Source organism: Poecilia mexicana, unplaced genomic scaffold, assembly GCF_051168715.1.
Source record: "Poecilia mexicana isolate PSO_F unplaced genomic scaffold, ASM5116871v1 scaffold_6, whole genome shotgun sequence".
Taxonomy (NCBI): domain Eukaryota; kingdom Metazoa; phylum Chordata; class Actinopteri; order Cyprinodontiformes; family Poeciliidae; genus Poecilia; species Poecilia mexicana.
The window spans coordinates 29896591-29914441 of NW_028263375.1; the positions used below are offsets into that span (position 1 = coordinate 29896591).

General features: G+C 38.9%; 1 protein-coding gene across 1 annotated transcript in view; it reads right to left on the reverse strand.

The window, feature by feature from the left end:
* The window catches only part of LOC106920738 (copine-8-like), a 91083-nt gene that overhangs the window by 3672 nt on the left and 69560 nt on the right, over positions 1-17851 (reverse strand). Inside the window, exons 14-19 of the mRNA XM_088006566.1 lie at positions 17746-17792; positions 11553-11734; positions 6573-6700; positions 3911-4013; positions 2104-2161; positions 407-480 (exon numbers count right to left, since the gene is read on the reverse strand). Coding sequence (XP_087862692.1) covers positions 407-480; positions 2104-2161; positions 3911-4013; positions 6573-6700; positions 11553-11734; positions 17746-17792 — 592 coding nt within the window. The remainder of the gene's footprint in view (positions 1-406; positions 481-2103; positions 2162-3910; positions 4014-6572; positions 6701-11552; positions 11735-17745; positions 17793-17851) is intronic.

Sequence of the window (17851 nt, forward strand, 5' to 3'; positions counted from 1 at the left end):
AAGATGAGAAGCGAGAGGTGAAACGACGGCAGATTACAGAGAGAAGAGAGTCAAATGCCATGATCCGTTTCATTAAAGCTACACTATGTAACTTTTATGAAAAATATATTTTTTACATATTTGCCAGGACAGTCACCATGTCGTGACAATATGATATGAGATAACGCCGCTCGGAGGATGAGTGACAGCGCTAAGACCCGCCTCCTGGCCCTGATTGGTTATTTCTAGTTAGCACTGGGAGAAGGACTTTTTTCTGTGGATTTTTTCACAGACGATCTGTCTCATACCATGGTGTCACAACATGGTGACAGTTTCAATACATATGTAAAAAAATATTTTTTATAAAAGTCACAAACTGCAGCTTTAATCTCAAATTTCACATTTCTTATTCGGGAATACTCTGTACCTGAACGATGTCCCTTTCTGCATATCGTCCCTGGGATGAGATCCTCTCTTCGTCCCCATCCAGCTCAATCATTTCTGCGAAGGAAACAACATCACTTCCTTACTGTCAGGAGAGAATAAAAACACCAGCTGGATCGTCTGAAGTCTCATCCTTCGATGAATTAACTCTGATTTGAAGATAACCTGGTTGAAATGCCAACCAAACACAGTCGGTAAACCACAGGTTTATGGGAGTTCTTTGCGTACATTGACTAGGTCTCTTTTGGAGCCAGATAACACAGAGGTAGGTTGACGGTACGATATTTCATTAGCCACCATGAAGTCATTTGCATTTTAGTGGCCCACATGTCCTAGGAGACTACGCCAAATATGGAGTGATGCGGAGAATCTGCACGGCTGAGTGTGAAGCCACTGGGATGTCACTTACCTATAAGTGTGGGATTATGGGAAGCGTTATGGAATATGTCTGCAACGGCACCGCAGGGACATTAAACAGCCAGACACAGCAGTTTCAGATGTGTGATCATTTTTGTGGAGCGCATTGCTCATCCTCAATGAGCTTGTTTTCACAGAGGACTGGTCTGGTGTTCGTAAACAACACAGGAGACGATGTGAGGGATGGGGTAATTGTATAAGAAAAGCCAATAAAAACCATTCACTTTTTCTGAAAGACAAATGGGATTTTTTCTTTCTACCTTCTGTTTTATGTCTTTACTGCTTTGCAAAAGCTTTGTTATGTTCCAAACCCAAATTTGAATGCATTTAGTTGGAGTTTTAAGTGACATGTGATCATGAGGGATAGTCGAATCTCAGACTCAAGAAGAGCAGTGAGATTTTTGTCCTGGTGTTGGAGCACTGGACCAGCTCTTCATCATCAGCAGGGTTCTGAAAGGTTTACGGGAGTTCGCCCTACCGGTCTACGTGGGTATGATGGATTTGGAGAAGGCGTTGGACCGTGTCTTTCTGGGAATACTGTGGGATGTACTCCAGGAGTAAGGGGTACCAGGTCCTTTGATATGGGCTGTAATGTCCCCGTATGACTGGAGTCAGAGCTTGGTAACTTGTTTCCGGTGAGAGTTGGACACAACCAGGGATGCCCTTTGTCACTGATTCTGGATAAGTGCCTCTAGGGTCATGCTCTTGAGCCTGAAAGGGGTAAAATACCGTCTCTGGGTCGGGGAAGAAGTCCTGTTTCATTAGAGGAGGTGTTTAAGTATCTCGGGATCTTGTTCACGAATGAGGGGAAAATGGAGCGAGAGATCAACAGGCGGGTTGGCACAGCATCTCCAGTGAAACAGGTTCTGTACATGTCTGTCACAATGAACAGAGAGCTGAGTCAAAAGGCGAAGCTCTCCATTTACCAGTCGATCTACGTTCCTGCCCTGATCTATGGTCACAAGCTCTGGGTAGTGATTGAAAGGACGAGGTCACAGATAAAAGTAGTTGAAAATTTCCTCCGCAGGGTGTCGGGGGTCTCAAATTATAAACATGAAACAAGACTTGAAAACTAACATTCACATATCCTGTCCATCCAATCTGACTGAGCTTTAGCTCTATTGTAAAGAACAACGGGCAAAAATCCAAAAGACAAACTTCAGCAAAAGGTGATTCCAAAAACTGCAGATCTTTATTTGTAAAGCAAAGGTTCAAGATTACCATGTTCCATTTAGTCACATACACACACCTCAAGCTACTTACCATCAAATTCTGCCGGTCCAACTCCAACTATTATAATTGACATTGGCAGAGACGCGGCCTGCAAAAAGGTTTAAACAAACAGAAGGACATTAAAGGCAGCAGTTCTCAATGAAATCTCTATTGGCAAAGTTAAACTCTGCACGCTGACAGCCAAATTGCTAACAGCACGGTGAAGAAACAGTTCATGCAAAGGGAGCCCTATGGAAAATGTCATCGCTATTGTTAAGACATCCACGCCGTGTTTCGTGAAGCCTCTCACCGCGCCAGTTTCTAATTTCATGCATCTACGAACTTGTCTAAATCTCCCAAAGCTTGTCGGTTTAGAAATGAGTCCAATTTACATCCACCTCTGCACACCCCAACCCCGAGTCTCGGTTCAACTGCAGATCGGCACCGCAATATTGTTTATTAAATCTCAGCCAAGTGGGACAACAAAGCGGGGTTTTAGCGCTGAGTGATGAATGGAGGTTTTGTAAGAGTTTCATAACTTCCTCCGGTTATTAGACTGAGGACTAAAATTGCCAGAGAAACCAGGGACGGAGGAAATAATCACTCTCACGCCTCACCACCAAGATGAGGGCCGGACAGGCTTGGCGTAACTCGGCCAATTTAGGCGCAGCAACTGGGGCAACTCGGGTTCCAAACGTTTGAGATCACCTGAAATCATCGCCCGTATTATCTCCGAGCAAACTCATTAAGGTTATTAAAGCTGAGAACACAGAGCAGGAAGGCGGGGGTGACCACGCTGCCGCCGCTCCACCCTCACTCTCCTAATTAGTGGAGATAAGAGCGCAAGTGTAGGAAGCATGAGAAGACTTTTGCTTTTTATAGCCTCCCTTTCATACTGGGTGTTTGCTGGTTTATCAGGACCTTTGTTGGAGTCTTAATTATAGCGAAACCTCCAGGGCTCCTCGCTAATTTTGCAGTGTATCAGCAGCATGATGGCGTGCACATGGACTGCTGCTGCCCACAATAAAGGGAATCTCATTTATTGTGTCTTTGTACCAGGGTTATAATAGTTTTGGGGTTTTCATTATAGTTTACTTTTATTTTGTTGTGATTTTTAGTTTGTCTGATTCAGTTAGTTTTAATTGGTTTGCTAGTTTCTATTAGTTAAATAATGCTTAGTTTGGATTTAGTTTTAGTTTTTATTAGTTCTAGTAGTAGTTTTGGTTTATTCATACTTTGATTCTTTTGGTTTCTGCACCTGAAAATGAACCAAAGTATTGTATTGAGATTATATATACATTGATTGTGTAATGAATACTCAATAAGGAGCTAAATAAAGAGGACAAGTGGTTTTGAGTCTCACAGTTTTTCTGCATTGAAGAATCGTCTTTTTGCCCTCCAGCGTTTTTGCACGTGTGCAATTTCCACATGTAATGTGTCTACATGTTTGAGTATCCTCCCAGTTAATCAAAAACAAAGAAGTGATACAGGAACACCATGTTGTCCTGCTTTGGACTTTGTAAACTTTAAAAACTGACGTGTGCAGATTCACCAACAAGGAAAGCTGTCAGAGAATCGCTGGACCAGCTGAAGAAGTAAATACCGTCTTCCATTTTCTGTGGATATATTGAGAGTCCTTAAAACCACTTAAATTATGAGAAAAAAAAATCCATATTTATTTGTTGAAAGCATTGAGGTGGAAGGTTGTGCTGTTGTATAAGGTGTGATGGACTGGGGATGAACCAGGTTGTGTCAAATTCATTCCAGGATAGGAAACGGATGATAATCACTGCAGGATCTAAGTTACTCTACTTCACTTTCTAACGAGGCTTCAAAGAGAATAAATGTAAAAACCTACGTTTACAATGGACTCCTTGGTCTGCGCCATGTCAGTGATCACGCCATCCGAAATGATGAGCAGGATGAAGTACTGCGATCCGTCCGTCACCGCCGATGCATACCTGGCGTTGAAACAGACAAGAAAAAAAAAAGAAAAAAAAAGTTAAAAAGAGACGCAGCAGCGTAGAAAACTTTCATTTCCATAAAACATTTTATCCAGACATTTATTAGAGGAGATAAAACATGCGAGGTCTGCTTAATAGTTACCCCACTGACAAGTTTCATTTGTTCCAGGGAAGAAGATTATGGGGAGCATCAATTTTATGGATGGGCAGATATTAACTTGCCGGAGTAAGTGTTTAATAAGCGTTCCATCTCCAGCCTCTATCACCGCCTCACAATTATCTTATTACAGAAAACCTCATTTTAGGAAATTACCCCTCAGAGATCAGTGAAACTGTAGCTTTATTTTATTAAAGACATACTGACCAATTAGACATCATGACAGTCAAACACAGAGTTATGTAAGACATTAATTTATTTTGAAATTTCCGTTTCTTTTTTTAATCACAAATTCTAGTTCTTCACAGATGTTCCAACTAAAAGCTGTTTGTAACTTTAATGTGAGCTACAACATCTTCCATGTCTTCTATGTATCTGAAACAGGACTTGGTGACAGAATGTGATGTTACAGAGGCAGCACAGTCATTTCAGCACCATAACAAATGTTCAAGCTAATTCATCAAATGAATAAAACATTTGTGAGCAGCACCACTTAAGATCAAAGAAGACACACAGCGCTGTACATTAAGGTCAGGTCCTTTATTTATTTATCTCCACTACGAAACGGAGCGGTTCTTTTTGTTTCTTTTTCCAGTACGCTGATGCTAAACGTCTGAGGTGATGGAGCGGGACAGTGTTTTTGCGAGTTTAACAACGCTCCGATGCCACACAGGCACCGGCGCCTAAGGATTTGACGTGACATGATGTCACTTGTTTGGCCGGCGTCTTCCTTGCTTTCAGTCAGAAAGCGGGCGCCGAACAATGCAGCTATTCTCAGGCCGAGTGGGCGGACGGAACGAGAGAGAGACAGAGAGACGGGAGATCTGAAAGCCAATGATGAAAGATGGGAAAAGTGCTTGTTACAGTCAGTCTCCAGGATCATGAGACGAGATCTGGCAGTAGGAGACGTCAGGTGGGAGTCGGGAGAAGCTGCCGTGCAAAACAGCCTCAGAACTTTATTTCGTTCGCTTTAGTCACGGTTCAAAAAAAAAAAAAAAAAGGCAAACAAACTTGTTTTCTCCAGGTTGTAAAGTCAAAAAAAAAAAAATTCCCCACATTTTACTAAACACATGTGAACAGTCGTGTGAGGATTAACAATCTACACTCCATGACTCAGCAGCTTGTAGCTTCACCTTTAATTGCAATCATTTACAGTAGAGGTTATCTTTATATCTGTCTGTCACATTGTTGTGGAGGCTTTTTGACCCACACTTCATTACAGGATTGCAGACATAGGCACATACTGTCAAACAGGTTGACCTCTGAACTATGAATGGCTCATTTCAGATCCTTGGTTCTGTTCTGTTTATAGATGGAGGTGTGGAAGTCACACTTCTACTAATCCACCAAGGTGCTACGGAGCTCATATTTTGCTTAACGCTTTTGCTAATGTTAAAAATGTTTAGCACACTTAGCTTACCATGAATTAATCTAACATACAAATTAACGTGGCTGTTTTGTAAACTTTCAGTTGAATAAAGTTCGACATCCATGTTGAAATTTTGGTTATTGACTGTTAAGAATTTTTTCAAGTGGCTGAACCTTTATGTTGATGCTCTAATTTTTTGTTTAGCACCTTAGTGTTTTTGCTAGCCTTGAAAACACTTAGCACACTTAGCTTCCCCCAAATACATTTTTCTGGATAAATTGTAATGCGCTAATTGACTTGGCTGTTTTGCAAACTTTCAGGTGGATAAAGTTCGACATCTGTATTGAAGTTTTGGGTACTGACGCTTTTACTCATGCTCTTATTTTGAAGTAGACAAAGACCGTTTTACACGACAGTTCTGTTTCCTCTCCCCATGTTCCTCAAGCAAATGATGCTTATCCACTACCCAGAATGCATTGGTCCAATGAAAGCAACGGAATGGAGCTTGGTTTGACATTCTTTACGTTTGTTTAAATATAGAAACTGATAAAAACTGAATTAGTATAATGTCCTTAAGGATAAAATCCAAACACTGACAGAATGCATACTTCGTTTTTCCTATGGCTGTGTTCGTCAATTAGGAAAGTGTTTCTGACAGAATCTCTTAGTATCTGCAAGAGTAGTACGTTATTTGTTTTAAATATTTAAAAGACGTAAAAAGCAGATCCTTGCAAATGTTGCTCCAGAAGCCCTCAGGGAGCTATACGCCGAGGATTAGTCAGCTTCAGGTCCTTTTTACAAGCATCCGTTGGGATTCAGTTGATTGCTTGTCTATGAAGCTCATGAGGTGAGGCATTTCCACTTCCTCTGAGGGAGGTTTTAACAGTTTTCCCTTTTTTTTTTTCAAATGCCCCTTAGGGCAGCAAATTGGTCACCACTCAACTAAAACCTAATTACCGTAAACGTCCACGCTTTAACAGTAGTTATTGATTTCTCTGCCTGAGCTAACTGCACATTTATTTTGACCTACCTGGCCACATGGTTGATAACAGGGGAGAAGTGGGTGGGTCCGTACAGGCGCACACTCTTCAGGCTCTGGTAGTAGGCCTCCATCACGCCGTCTATACCGCTGCAGTATGGGTTCTGAGGGTTACCGTTCTGCTCACAAGGACAGAGGACAAAACGGACTTTCAAACCTGACAACTGTCAAAGAAATTTTAGACAGTTCTCACACAGATTAAATCAATAAAACATCTTTCTCTGTGGGGGAAAAAAAGAAACATCCAGTTTAATTAGTGATATTTGTTTTAGATAATTGGAAGGCAGGAGGGAGATGAACTGGAGTTGTTATGGTTGAAGTTTTTAAGTCAAGTTAGAGTTAAAACTGAAACGTATGGCTTCAAAATCGTCACCTTTCTAAAATAATGGCCTTAGACATTTTTGCTAAAAGTTTTTTATTTTTGATGTTTTTGCTTAAAACATCTTTTGGAATAAAAGGGTGTTTTTTTATTTTTGACAAAATCAATTTTTGCAATAAATAAATAAGTAAATAAACTTAAGCCATTATTTTAAGAATTTGGCAAAATATAGTTGTATTTATATACAAGTTCATCTACATATCAACAGTCCTCAAAAAACTACATTTCAACTTATGTACACTTTTTGTTTCAGTTCTGTTACATAATAAAAAAAAATATTTATTTTGTTATTGGCAATATTTGCCATGCAACAGTCGTCCCCCATGACTGGTTAGGCCAATATTTCTCTCTTAAAAATAATTTTATTGGTCTTCTGTGCTCTTCTATTTTTCACATTTATCTTTTCATTTGCTAGAATTAATCAATCAATCAAATTTATTTGCAAAGGACTTTTGACAGTCAGGCATAACACAGTGAAAAAAAACCCCATAAATTAAAATGCTTATTGACGTTTTGGTGCCATTCATTCCTCCATTATTTCCCAAGTAATCAGATGTTGACATATGCTTTGATCAAAGTACAGCAGGCTCACAGTTCACCACTTCCCTGTACAGTCACTTCATCAACGTCTCATTTTAGTGAGATATTCCACTCCACTCTGCTCTTCAACTGGGTGTGTGCCTTTTGAGATCTTACAAACACAAATTACACTTAATCGCCCTCCAAGCAGAGATCAGAGTCTGTACAGTGTTAGAGCCTGATCGTTTTACAATAGAATAAGTAGCAGACTATTAAACTCATAGTGAGTCATGTAGTTAAATGACCCAGGTTGTTAAAACACCACACTGCAGTTACAAACGCTGAGTAACAGAACAACCAGCCCTGCTGGTGACGACACACTCAGACTCTTTTTTCTTTTTTTTTTTAATTGATTGGCTCTATAAACACTGCGGGATTCACGGTACATTCATCAACATATATTTACCCGCAAATCCAACCATTAAATGTGCGGTATGTAACCTTTATAAAAATATGTTTTTTCCATATTTGCTAAAATTGTCACCACAGTATGATATGAGACAGATAATCAGTGGCAAAAATCGATCACTTTCACCTGCTCCATGAGCTACTGTCGCTGTCTGAAGAAAGAAGGTGAAAAACAACCAATCAGAAGCATGAGGCGATTAATTAGCATAGCCATTGTTGGCTATGCTAATTAGAATTAGTATTTGTGACAGGCTATGTTGTGGTGAACCAGCTTTGGGAGGGGTGAACACAAGATATGTAAATATGTAAAAAAAAAAAAAAAAAAAAAAAAAAAAGAAAGCTATTTTTAATAAAAGTTAAATACTGCAGCTTCAACTCAATATGATATATTACACAAAGGGCTCAAAAATAGCACTTTTATCACGTCCTGGTGTTCACATACAACCAAACACTCCTGGAACAGTGTTTTCCACATTGCTGTGTAATGCTGGTGTACAAAAAATGAAAACATCTTATGAACATTAATGGAACAAAAATTAGTGGTGAAATAATTCCAGAAGAATTCGTCAAAGAATAGGTTAGGCTGCTGTCAGTTGGAGCAGCTCCAAGCATTTAGCATGCTGATCTGAGTGACATCATCACTGTAGAAAAAGCATCTGCATAGTGCAGCATGAGCTTGAGTAATCTTATTATTGATTTGCTGCTACCACATTTGGGTAGCATTTGCATAAATTAGCATAAAGGTCGCAGTACCCATTCATATTAGAACAATAGTTTTTGCTAATATTCAGATAAAAACAATGAAACATTTCTCCAAACTGGAAAAGGCCTTGGAATGACAAACTATCTCACATCCTTCATGCCAAATTGTAGAATAACAGGATGTACATTTTGTACAATGTACATTTTCTAGAAGTTAGATTTTTGTGCCAGTGAATGTGTTTTCCATGCGCTCAAAGGAAAGTTTCAAAGAAGAAACAACAGTAAGTAACTAAAAATAGCAGGAAGCCATGTTTAACTTTGCTTGGTTACCCATAAATACAACTGCACATGAAATCCTTTGCTTTGTAAATGGAGCTTGTATAATTGTGCCACATTCAGCGGCCGCCCATTCCCACTACTACTGCTCTACAGCTGCAAGTGGAATCCTTAATGCTAAGAATAATGCATGTGAGACTCGACTGGAGGTTCAGCGCCGTGGGGGAAGCTGCTACCCAACGCAGAGCAGCTGTAATAGCTGCAAATGCCTCTGGAAAAACATCTGGACGGAAGAGTAAACCGACCAAGACGGCTGTGTGGAGCCAGGGAGGAGTCAGGGTACCTTTTCTTTTGGAAAACGTGATGGATGGATGACCTATGAAAAGTCAGACAAAGTGAAGGACTCAGCACTTTTCCATCTGGAGAATGGCAATAAATTCAAATGTAGCTAAATAACTGACTCAAGCATTCTCCCTAGATGCGCTTATATAGGCACAAATACCCACCATAAATATTTTGTACTGCTAAATCAAGAGTCTGTAACCCTGTGAAACAAAATAGACGAGAATTGTATGTTTAAAAAAGATTTGTATTTGTAAAGAATACCCATTTTTTGTTGTTGAGGGCTTTTTACAGGTAAAAAGTGAAAAACATCATGCAAAACATCATGCCTCACATTCCCTCGCTTGTGTGTGAGTTTCAACCTTCAACCTTTCAGCTGGTCGGTCAATTTCATGTCAGTCTCAAACTTAACGATCAACCAGTGCCGTCATAGAAACGGTGTTTGTAGAGACTCTGTGTGCTCGCTACAGAACGCGTCGGTTCGTTTAGAGACCATCAACAAACACAACTACACAGTCTGAGTTACAAGTACAAAACGTTTATGACTGGAATTTGTGTCCGTACATTTTTCTTTTTTTTATGTTGAACTCCTTTTTCCATCAACTGCCAACACAACACTCCCTTTAATAAGGTTAAATATTTGTCCAAAAGTAGCTATAACTCTCCTTTAAAACAGACCTAGGACAACAAGATATCTTCAGTTTGCATGTTATCTTCTTTTCACGGTTGAATTGCAGCTAGTATTGGTGGATGCAGCAATAAAATCTCATCCATGAGATGATAGTTGTTTTATTCAAACACAGAGCGGTTGTTTTCCCCAAACAAACACTGACAATAAATGCTTTTGGATTTATATTTTTTCAAAGTGAGAATTCGAGGATTTGTCAAATATAAAATCCTACCCATAAAGGTGCCTCGCTTCCCTTTAGATGCATTACAGCGATTTAGATGGTTATAGCTTACGGCAAATGAAAACCCAAAGTAAAGTTTCTCACATAATGTAACTATTACATTAGACTGGAAAAAACAAACAGAAATGTGTTGTTTATGGCCATATTATGATCTACATAGTCATAAGGAGGACTGCTGTTCAGCAGGCAGTAACAATAAAACCCTCCAAATGCACAATATGATGCAAAAGGTCACTGATTTAGAAATGTGCCAAGCCTCTTGATGATTGAGAGAAATTTAAAAGTGTGCTGTAAAAAATTACACAACAGGGAGAAAGAAACACGTCCTTAAACGGATTACAAACCAGAACCAACTCAAGAGTTCGGGGGAGATTCACAATGCAGGGACACACAGAGACATTTACATGACATGGACTCCAACTGCAACACTCATTATGTTTATGCCACTCCTGAACCTCAAAACCGTCTCACCTGGGTTAAATAAGGACTGGACTGTTATTCCTCTTTTCAGATTTTATAGGGGGATCAAAGTCCCAGAGTCTGAAGGAAGTGACCTTCACCATGAGATACTGCACTGATGCAGCTACGCATGCAAATATTAAACGTGTAACATGCACAGTATGTGATCAGATATTTTGAGTGGGTCAAGAGAATTAATTTACATTTTTTTTATCTTTTGTGAAAATTCTGAATTGTTAATTTAGATTTAATTAGGTGTAAGCCACAGTCACATAATAAAAACCACTGAAATAAAAGCTAAAAATATAATATAATCACAGTGAAATCACTAAAATAAAATAACTGATATGAGGTGTAGGTAGGGCAGCCGTCCACCGTGTTTTGGAGTTTAAAAATGTTTAAAGTTGACAGGAAATTGAGCATATAACTAGGTAAATATGTTATTGGAAAGCATTATTAACAATATCTAAACATCAACTGAAAAGTTAAAATAAAAAGGCAAACGTGAAAAACTTACAATGAAAATAAATAGATTTTTTTTCTTTGCAACTCAATAATATTGCAACTTATAATACAGACCCTGAGACATAGTCAGTCTACTTAGCTGAGATGAACCTTGGAGCTTCTATGCACCATAAATCTTGAACCAACTTCCAAAAAACTGCAAAAAAGCCAAAACACTGAGTTCCATTAAATCAAGACTAAAAACACACCTGTTTAAAGTTGCCTTTGATTAGTAATAAATAGAACACCGACCAACATGTTTGATGTGTATTGATGATTCTGAGGATTAAAGGCAAATTTGAACTGCACAATGCAAAAAAAAACTGAACTTGAATCCAAATACACATAGTAGGATGATCCACAGTACGTGGCCTGACGTTAGGCTGTGTGTTGTGAAAAATCTTTCCTCACCAGGGGAAACTCATGGGAGACACGCCCGTCTGGTGGGAGCTTGGCACCGAATCCCAGCGCAGGAAACAACTTGTCGCTGTCGTAGTCCTGGATGATCTCCCCGATGGCGCGCAGGGCCATGGCGTAGTCATTCAGCTGGTACGGGCTCATGTAATGGAGCGAGGTGGGCTGGGATGGGTTGCCTGCGCCCCAAGCACAGCAACACAACAAAACACAGGTTAGCAACATACTGTCGTTATGTTTCCTTCCCCTGCGTTTGATTCATATCACATCACGCAGTGTAGATCTAGATCCAAAAACATTTGTTACAGCCCCGGCAGAACTGGAGGCAAGATAGATTCAGATGCTGAGTGATGCATTTGGTGTGCTGGTGAATTTGTGAAACCTGTTGTAAAAATTACAGCTGCAGAATGGAGCGGCTTATAAATAACAGATGGCGCAATTGTTGAGATAAATGAGCATGCAATGGCACGGAACATATGGAAAGTAAGGAGAACGTTGCAGTGATTTTTAGACCTTATCAATCTTCCATGCTTAGGAGTCGTGTCACTAATGGAATACTGTTAGTGTGATTGGTTTTCTTGAGACTTAACAACTAACAGAAGTAGTTCAAAATAAAAAAGATTCATTTAATTCAGGGGGTTCCAACATTAATTCTGGAGATCTAATGTCCTGCAAGTTTTAGATGCAACCCTGCTCCAACACACCTGAATAAAATGAATGGCTTGTTACGAGGCCTTTGCCAAACTTGATGGCAAGATGAAGAGGTAACTCAAGCATATGATTCAGGTTGGATGTAATCCTTGGTTCACATAGCAAGATTTTTTAAATTGTCGGCTGATTTTCAGAACCCGAGAGACGACACACACAGCAATGGAAGGTCTTGGGAATAACAAGTTTGGTCGTAGAGTGTGTGGTACCTTAAAAAAGACCATATTTGTCACATAGTATGAAAAAATAACATAAAAAATAACACCAAAAAAAAAAAAAAAAGAAAAAAGAAAAAGAAAAAAGCCTCTGAACCAACATAAAAATGAATCTCCGGCTTCCAAAGTCCACACTCAAGTACATAAAGGAAGATTTCTTAAATCTTTAATTTGGTCAGAGTTTTTGTTAACAATAATTTTTAGTGATATTAAATAGAGGTTACGTGTGGATGAAAAGCCAAATTGCGTAAAAATCTATCAGGTTTACCAGATATCCTGCTACCTATGGAGTAGGCCTCATACAGAAAACTTCAAAAATATAAGAACCCAAACTGAGGCCATCAATGAAGCATCATCTTCCTTCAGATGCCAGAGGTCAAGCAGCAGACGGGATGTAACACCTCTCATCTCTCTGGAAGCTCAAGCAGCAGGAGGAAACGCCAAAGGAAAGTGTGACTCTGGTCAGCAATTTCTCTTCTTCGACCCATGTTTAGTCTCCATGGTAACCAAGTGTCGCACAGGCTGATGGTGGTAATCTCCGTTACATCCAGGATGAAGGTCTCTGCATTCTCTTTTACTCAGTCAGGTCTCATTGGCATTTTGGTCACACAGCTTCTAACCCATAACAAGAACTGTTATTTTTCATCAAACATGATCTGTACAAAAAAAAATCCTCCCAAAAAAACAACTTCTTGATAATGTGCACAGCTATTCTCCGGCACTGGATTTACTAAATACTGTCTACATTTTCGAGAGCTCACTGGACATAAACAACGCATTTGCCATGTGCATGATGTGACCAGACTCCTCCTCCGTTCCTGGTCTCAAACAGGATTCAACTCGTTTCTACACCCAGGAGTTCAGGTTCTACATTTCATGCTTTTGTAAACTCTGCACACATTTCGTTTGGGCCACAGCTGAGCTCTATCAACCAGAAAACATGAAGCACAGACATGATAAAAAGCAAAAAAAAAAAAAAAAAAAAAAGAAGTATATTCTTTTAATTCAAAGGCCTTACATTTTAGAATACACAGTTGTACTAATACACCGAATAAAAAGACAAGTACGTATTTTTTTCTCACTGTATGAAGTTAAATCAGATCAAACTTTTCTTGTTTTAGGTCAGCTAGAATTACCAAAATTATTTCTATTTTCCAAATGCCTGAAAATAGAGCTAGAGCATTTTTTAATCACATTTTTATAACTTATAATTTAATTGGTCAATGTCAAGAATAACACTTTTAAAACGTATGACTTGGGTTAAATCTTTTGGGATTCTTTTCTAACTAACCTAAAGCAAGAAAACTTTGGTCTGATTTAACTTCAGACAGTGAAAAAAAATGTGTGTGAGTCTTTGTTATTCAGTATATATGAAACAACTACATATGGTAAATGTTACACTGAGTTTCTTGTTAGCAATTGTTGCCTCCCATCAATCTCGGAAGAACTAGGAGGATAATTCCAGACACTTTGAGGTCCATCACTTCTGAGCTAAAATCCTCTTTCTAAAGATTATTTATAGAAAGCCTGAGGCTAGCCCTGATACCAGACTGTGAAATATTCAGAAGACCCCAGCGACTTCAGTTAGCGTGTTGAACATGAGAGTTCATGACAGGACAATTAGAGGAGGGCCGGACAAGCGTGGCGTCTTTGGAAGGATTCCCAGGAGAAGGCTCTTGGCAGCGAGTTGGCGGCTTTACAAAGTTGAAGTAACGACCCTGTCAAAGTCCAGACTCTGAACTTGATTGAAATCCTGTGGCGGGAGCCAAAAGAGAGAGCTGAACATAAATATATGCCAGCAAACGTCTCTGAACAGAGCGCTGTAAATAAAAGTGTGCCAGAAATCCTCCAGACTGTTATGGAAGTCTGCTAAAGGTCAGACTAAAGACGATTACTTTCAGCTTCCCGCTACTTAACATAGTTAAAAAAAATAGCCAATAAATCTTCCTTTTAGTTATGAACACACAAGTAATGTCTCTACAGTGAGGAGACATTACACCCCCTTGTTTCCTTTCTTTGTTCTGTTTTTGTGTAAATGTTAAAATGAAAGAATTTTGAAACTGATCACAGACTGGAACTGTGACCTTGAGGTGATATCAAGCCTTTGTAATCCTAATTTTTCAAAATTAAAGATTTATTCTATTATATAGGAGCCAATAAGTAATTACGTACTCTGCTTTTTTTCATCCACTGCTTCTACATAATTGCTAGATTATTTTAAAGAAAACAACCAGCATGTGTAATTAGTCTTTTGTTTTATTTAGGGTAAAAAGCGTTGTGTAAAAACCTTTAGAAGGGCAGTATTATGTCAAATTGACAGTTTTAACCTTTATATGATGTTGCACTGTTATTCCCTTATCAAAAACACACCTGGAGTGTTGCATTGATTCTTTCATGCATGTTTGAGAAATCCTTTCCTCTCCATGGCAACCGTTCAGCTGTACAAAACGCCTGGGTGGACTTAGCCCCACCTTTGAGAAGCAGCTCTTCCTCTGAGCTGCAGTTTCCAAGCTTCCAAGATTCCACCTACCAGAGCAGCACTCCACACTCAGCTCCTTCAGACTAGCCAGGAGCAATTAGCAAACACCTGGTGGAAGTGAGCATCTGCTAAGCTCATTACAGGAGCTACTTCTCAGTGAAAAGCTGGTAAAAACATAGTTAAAGGGTGAATAGAGGAGCCATGTTGTGATGACTTCTTGAAGGTGGAGTTTCAGAAAAAGCAGGAGTTTTTAAAGAGAAAGAGGCCCAATTTCAAGAAATTAGTCACATTTGATATATGCAGCATTTTTTATAACAACAGAAGTTAACACAGTTACTTGACTCTGTAAAATGACACTATGTGGCTGAAAAAAACAATATTGCCGCCTTAAACTTTGAAACATTTCTCAGCACATTGTATTCAGTTTTTATGTGACCGCCTAATCCTCAGGGGGTTAATATCCTGCTTGTGGTAGAAACTGCTCCATGCAAGTTTTCTTAATGGTCAAAATGATCTCCTCCATCTTTCACCATGTCCTGCAGGACCCTGATAATGACCCATTTATGTGCCCGGTAGAGCAGCCGAGAGGCCTTTTTTACCTACGGAGCATTTTCAGATATGTGCAACTCTCTTAAATCATCACCACTGTGGCTCATATTCAAAGACTTTTCCAAAAATCTCTCTCTTTTGTTTTTTTTTACTTATCTTCAAAATTGTCACATAATATATAACAGTTATAACATGTTTACATGTTCCATCTCCACAAAAAAAAAAGTATATAAAACATGTCTCGAAAGTTGAAGTGTTATGATTTGTGGGTGCTATGGAAACTATGTTGCAGCGGTTACATCTGTCAGGAATCTGAAATCCAAAAGCTAAAAGTAATTACCGTTATTGAATTTATAATGTGGAATTTCACTAGTTTGACGTGACGCTTTGCCTCCATAAAAATGAGCTGACAGAGAAACACAGCAGGTCCATTTATCCCTGTAACATGGGGCTGGACAAACCGCAGAGAAGAGTGAATGTAGAGCAGGTTTTGGCTCCACTCCACCACCTCAGTGTGCAGGATTTAGATTAGGGAGAAGTAAGCTATGTTTCGACTACGAGTTCCAGAATTTGAAAACTTGCTGTGTTTCAAATGGAAGAACCTGAAGGCAATGAGGTCAATATTAGTTAAAAGCCAGACTAAGAATGTTGAAAATGTCCTGCAGAAATACTCCAGTTTTTGGTGCAGATGGCGAAGACATTGAAGAAGGGTAATTATATAAAATCAACGTTCAGCTTTCAGCTTCATGTTATGTTATAATGTCATTCTTTCATCAAAAACATACTTTGATTCTTTCAAACATCTTTAAGAAATCCTTGAATTGTTGGTAAAAGCGATGTTAACAGGTTACTAGAGGAGCCATGTTGTGATGACTTTCTGAAGGCGGAGTTTAGAGCTTTAACGATTCCTCGAATGATTCGAGTACCTCATGTATTAAAATTCCTCGAGGGAAAATATCTGCCTCAGAGCTTCGTTAAATTATGTTTTATTACTTAGCACACCATGTTCTGACCAGGTGATTATTTGTGTTGCGCAACACTCTCTTTTCTGCCTATGAATCGGCCTATGAGTTGTGCCGATGTTAATATCTGATATTGACACTGCTGTTATGGCAGTATTTACCAGCATTTTATTTGATAAAATTTTTATTCAATTACTCGATGAATTGTCAGAATAATTGACAGAATATCCAATTACTGAAATAATAGATTATAGCCCTAGCAGAGCTTCAGAAAGAGCAGGAGTTTCTTAAAGATACAGAGGGCCAATTTCAAGGTGTTAAATTACGAAGTCAAACTTCTTTTAAGTCATGATTGAAAAAGCATTTATATAACAACTGGAGGTAACAGTTACTTCATTGTGTAATAAAATGGTACCATGTGGCTGGAAACACATAATAGTGCCATTTTAAGGCTCCTCTACCAGAATCAAAAAGCTTTTTTTCCCCAACAAGATCCTTTTCCCTCAGGAAAAAATATGTAAAAGTAGTGCTACTCGTATCTAGGTACAACTGTCCTCTGCCACTCTCTACATCATGTTATTGACATTTGTGGTACAAAAAAAATGGCAAACAGAAAAAAGGAAACCAATTTTAGATTCTAGCATAGCGTTATTAGTTTACGCTCATGGAAAACCTGGTTGTGGTTATTGTTCGGTTTATTCCGAGTATTCAGCCTCCTCAAAGACAGCGTGGTGGGAGTCTGATTCGATTACAATACAGAAACTCATCCATTTTTCTTCCCGTTACGTAAGCTCTGAAATTGTTCAACTCTGTATTAATCCGCTAAATCACGTTTTGCCAGAAAGAGTCAATCAATCATCTGTGACAAAGTCTTCTGCGCAGAACAGCTAATTGTGTTTGTCTGTCTTCTTCTTGACGTTCCTCATCTGGGCTGGTTTACTGCTGGGGCTTCCAAAAGCAGCCTGACAGACTGGAAATGTAATTTGTAAAAAAATAAAATAAAATAAATAAATGCAAGCGCTGTGATTCACTGACTAAGCAAAGTACTTTGGAGTAAAACTCCAAAGTTTGAAATGACAAACTTCTAACAGTCAAATTTCACACTCTTAATCCTCATTTTTTTTACAGCTAAATTAAGTCATTAAGCCAAGCTGACTGACTAGGAACTCCCCTAAGAGTTCAATTTGCACAGATCTGATCTTTTAACTGCCAAACATTCATCCATTCGATACACTGAGGAGATGCAAATTATAAGAGCGAAGCAGTAAAACACTCACCGTTTGATGCCGTGAAATCAATTGCCACCGTGAAATTAATCTGTGTCCTACAAAAAAGAAAATAAATGGCATAAGGAGAAACATGGAACCATCAATCATGTCAGAT